This window comes from Brachyhypopomus gauderio, chromosome 1, assembly GCF_052324685.1.
Source record: "Brachyhypopomus gauderio isolate BG-103 chromosome 1, BGAUD_0.2, whole genome shotgun sequence".
NCBI lineage: Eukaryota > Metazoa > Chordata > Actinopteri > Gymnotiformes > Hypopomidae > Brachyhypopomus > Brachyhypopomus gauderio.
The window spans coordinates 6335007-6339192 of record NC_135211.1 but is presented as its reverse complement, the minus strand read 5'-3'; the positions used below and the strand labels follow the sequence as shown (position 1 = coordinate 6339192).

The following is a 4186-nucleotide window of genomic DNA, read 5'->3' as shown; positions in this document are numbered from 1 at the left end:
TGTTACATTAAGGTAATCAGTGTGACTACAACTCTCATTTAAACCCATGAGCTCACCAGTCCAATTGAAAGGAACCAGAGCTCTAAACAAAGCCGCTCAATACTCATGTTCTGTTTTTAACTGCCACATGGTTCTTCCTTTGTAAGGATTTATTAGCAGTCCCTCACTGACGGACCTCTGCCCAGTCATTTGGGAATACTGAACATGGGTCATAGCTTTGTTAAAAGCTCCATCTCAGTCAGTCTCCATGTGTGGTTGGTGGGAGTGATGCATGCAGGAACATTTTAAAGTGGATGTTTCTGATTCGCCTCAGATTCACTTGATGAATCCTAATTACAGCGTTTACACTGAGATCTAGGGTAAAGTCCACCTGAGGAATCATGTCTGTTACTGATTTGACACAATGTAGAATTACAGCAGTCCCATACTGTTTTCTTAATCTGCCAGTGTGTGTGTCTGAAGACTCCTTCCTTAAAGCAGACATTCCCTGCTGTGTATGCCTGTGTGTCTGGTTTATAGATCTGGACGAGTGTGTAGAAGGTTTGCACCGGTGCCAGCAGGTCTGTGAAAACACCTTGGGTTCATACAGGTGCAGTTGTAGTCATGGATTCCAGCTCTCTGCAGACAGGATGTCCTGTTACGGTGAGTTCCTCCACTCTGGACTTTACAATTTTAACACATATATTTCCCATTGAGATGTGCAATAAAGTGAAAACAGGAATTATTAACAGCAGGACTTGCATATGCAGTTAAAATTGAAAAAGATTCAGTCCAGACTGTAAATATGTCTCCACCAAAGTTAAGTCTCAAGAACCAGCCAGAGCTTGGGGTATTTATCCTGTATCAAGTTTGCAAAAAAAAATCGTATAAAGTTGGACTACATAACATTGAGTGTAGAATACACTAACAGGTCGCATTTCTTCCAAATTGCTCTCTTTCTTAAAGCCAAGCCTGAGCAGTAAAATATTTAGTCCAGGACATTGAAGACATCATCTGGTACTCTTACTGAGCATTTAAAATAGCAATCTTAAAAAAAAAAAATAGATCTGTAATACAGTTATTTGCATTTTCAAGTGTGTTGTGCTGCATGGCACCATCAGGCGTGATGCAGGAAGCGTCGGCGGCCATGTTGCTGACGGGCCTGTTCCTCACGCCTGGGCCTCTTCCGTCCCCCAGATGTGGACGAGTGTGCGGTAGCCGAGGACAGAACCGGCTGCGCGTTTGGCTGTGTGAACACGCCGGGCAGCTTCCACTGCCGCTGTCCTCCGGGACACCGTCCGAACGGCGCCGGACGCTGCGAAGGTCGGCAGCGGACCGCTTCCCATCACAACACCCACGCGTTTGAATTCCGCGTACTTTGTAGCATGCGGTGTACGGTGTAACTGCACCAGAATCTTGTTGGAGTTGGAACTTGCGACGCTTAATGTAATGTGGGACCAACATGTAATGTGTTTTAGGCTAAAATGTTGATTTTCGTCATTTGCTGAGCCGTGTGTTTGTTTCCTGTGCCCCTGGCTGTGCAGATAGGGATGAATGTATGGAGAATGGGGGTCAGGGGTTATGTGAGGGGGTGTGTGTGAACACCCCTGGCTCTTTCCACTGTGCCTGTCCGTACGGATACCAGCTAGCTGGGGATGGACGAGCCTGCATCCCAGAATGCCCGGCTGGACACCGAAAACAACGCTCGCACGCGCCCAGTGGAAACTCTACTACAGAACGCTGCGTTGGTACGTACCAGCAACAACGACCTTACACAGCCCCAGATTCATACTGTATGTACAGCAAATACAGCAGAATATGAACAAAATGTAGAAAAAGCACAGAATATTACATTTACAGAACATTACACAGTCAAGATGAGAGACACAAGGGCCAGGGGTGTGATCTAATGGATTATGGGCCAGGAGTGTGATCTAATGGATTATGGGCCAGGAGTGTGATCTAATGGATTATGGGCCAGGGGAGTGATCTAATGGATTATGGGCCAGGAGTGTGATCTAATGGATTATGGCCCAGGGGTGTGATCTAATGGTTTATGGCCCAGAAGTGTGATCTAATGGACTTGAGGAATGAAGGTGAAATTACAGGGCATTTAACAGGGCAAACACAGCCCGACCCAGCAGGGCTGTTTAATTGGCCAGCGAGTCGAAGTCAATAATTCTGTACGTTCCCCCAACTGGGGCAAATCTTGGTTCAAATCTCAGTTCAAACCATTTAGTCCTTGTTTCAAGGCCAGCCTAGACATTCTTTGCACGCGACTCTTGGTCATGAAAAAGACTAGGAACCCCGAAGCAGCCTGCACACACCTCTCATCATGACTAGCATGTACCTGTGAGTGTGTGGATCCCTTTCAGATATCGATGAGTGCGAGGAAATGGACCAGGACCAGCCGGACAGGTGTGAATGGAAATGTATCAATTTGCCAGGTACCCACCACTGCATCTGTCCACGGGGGTACACGCAGCTTCCTAGTGGACGTCGCTGCAGGGGTCAGTACACTCAGCCAAACCCATCCAACACGGGGCCACACGTCTCGCTGTAGCTGATCTAGAATTCATCCCATTAAAATGCATTTGAACCGCTCTAGCTAGCTAGAAACTGGAAAACAACTTGCTCCTTCCTCTGCACAGATTTGAATGAATGTGCGCTGCGTAATGGAGGATGCTCCCACACCTGCCTCAACCACAGAGGCGGCTACAGATGTGCCTGTCCAAAAAATTACCACCTCTCTCCTTACAACAGAAGAATTTGCAAACAGGTCCACAGCTCACACAGGACTGTTTCTTAACATAGACCAGGTATTCCTGTTCATCATTTAACTTTCTCATCAATGTAAAAAAAAAAAAAAAAAAAGGTTTGTTTATTAAATCTATAATCTTGGATATTGACACAAGCTCAGTGGGGAACCGTCAGGGCCCTCTACGCCCTCTCAGAGGGCCTAAAATATTCTTAAGCATTATATATATAATTATCCAATTTTATTTTATCTACTTACAGTTTGACATTCGACATCTAAACAATTACAAAAATATAAGCAAATAAAATATTCACCCGTGTCTATTCAATCTGTGTTGGAAGGTGAAGGGTTAAGTGGAAGCCTGTGAGCCTGTGTCTCCCCCTATCAGGACTGTGATGCCCTCTATTCGTTTACAGAGGGCCTGGCAGTTATAATTCAGCGCAATACCAGTTTCAAATGACAGCAAAATTGACCAATCATATCTTCTCTCTTAGTGGGCGGGCTTAACTGTATGATAATTTCCGCCCGCTGTGGCGACGCTAGCTGTCGTTAGCACCACCGCTAGCTAGTTTCGATTCATCCCTTTGACGTCCTTGTGCGCGTTGTTTACATATTCCGCTTCCGAGAACCACGGAGCTGTGAACCTTATTTTGTTTGGAAACTTATTTTGCTTAAGACGTTATCTAGTACAGATATTATTGTTTATTACGTTTTTAAAGCTGTACTGTCGTCTCAGTTTTTCTTTATTGCAGTTTATTAAGAAAGGAAAAAAAAAATTCGGGGGGGGGGGGGGGGGGGGTTGCGGGCCCAGGTTTAAAGGTCACGGTTCGCTACTGCACAAGCTTCACAATAGCTACAACTCTGAACATTTGTTTTAGCCTACTAAAGGTGGTGCCCTATATTATACGGTTGCCAACTCATAGGAAAACGCATTATTAGTGCTAGTACACTAGGTGAGGGGTTAAGTGGAAGCCTGTGAGCCTGTGTCTCCCCCTATCAGGACTGTGATGCCCTCTATTCGTTTACAGAGGGCCTGGCAGTTATAATTCAGCGCAATACCAGTTTCAAATGACAGCAAAATTGACCAATCATATCTTCTCTCTTAGTGGGCGGGCTTAACTGTATGATAATTTCCGCCCGCTGTGGCGACGCTAGCTGTCGTTAGCACCACCGCTAGCTAGTTTCGATTCATCCCTTTGACGTCCTTGTGCGCGTTGTTTACATATTCCGCTTCCGAGAACCACGGAGCTGTGAACCTTATTTTGTTTGGAAACTTATTTTGCTTAAGACGTTATCTAGTACAGATATTATTGTTTATTACGTTTTTAAAGCTGTACTGTCGTCTCAGTTTTTCTTTATTGCAGTTTATTAAGAAAGGAAAAAAAAAATTCGGGGGGGGGGGGGGGGGGGGGGGGGGGGTTGCGGGCCCAGGTTTAAAGGTCACGGTTC

The 4186-nt window shown here is 45.5% G+C and overlaps 1 protein-coding gene across 1 annotated transcript in view; it reads left to right on the top strand.

Annotated features, from left to right (window-relative positions):
• Nucleotides 1–1382, top strand: part of LOC143527873 (uncharacterized) — an 8711-nt gene extending 7329 nt beyond the window's left edge. The window contains exons 6-7 of the mRNA XM_077023228.1: nt 520–642; nt 1177–1382. Of these exons, the coding sequence (XP_076879343.1) occupies nt 520–642; nt 1177–1382 (329 nt within the window). The remainder of the gene's footprint in view (nt 1–519; nt 643–1176) is intronic.
• The last annotated feature ends 2804 nt before the right edge of the window (nt 1383–4186 follow it).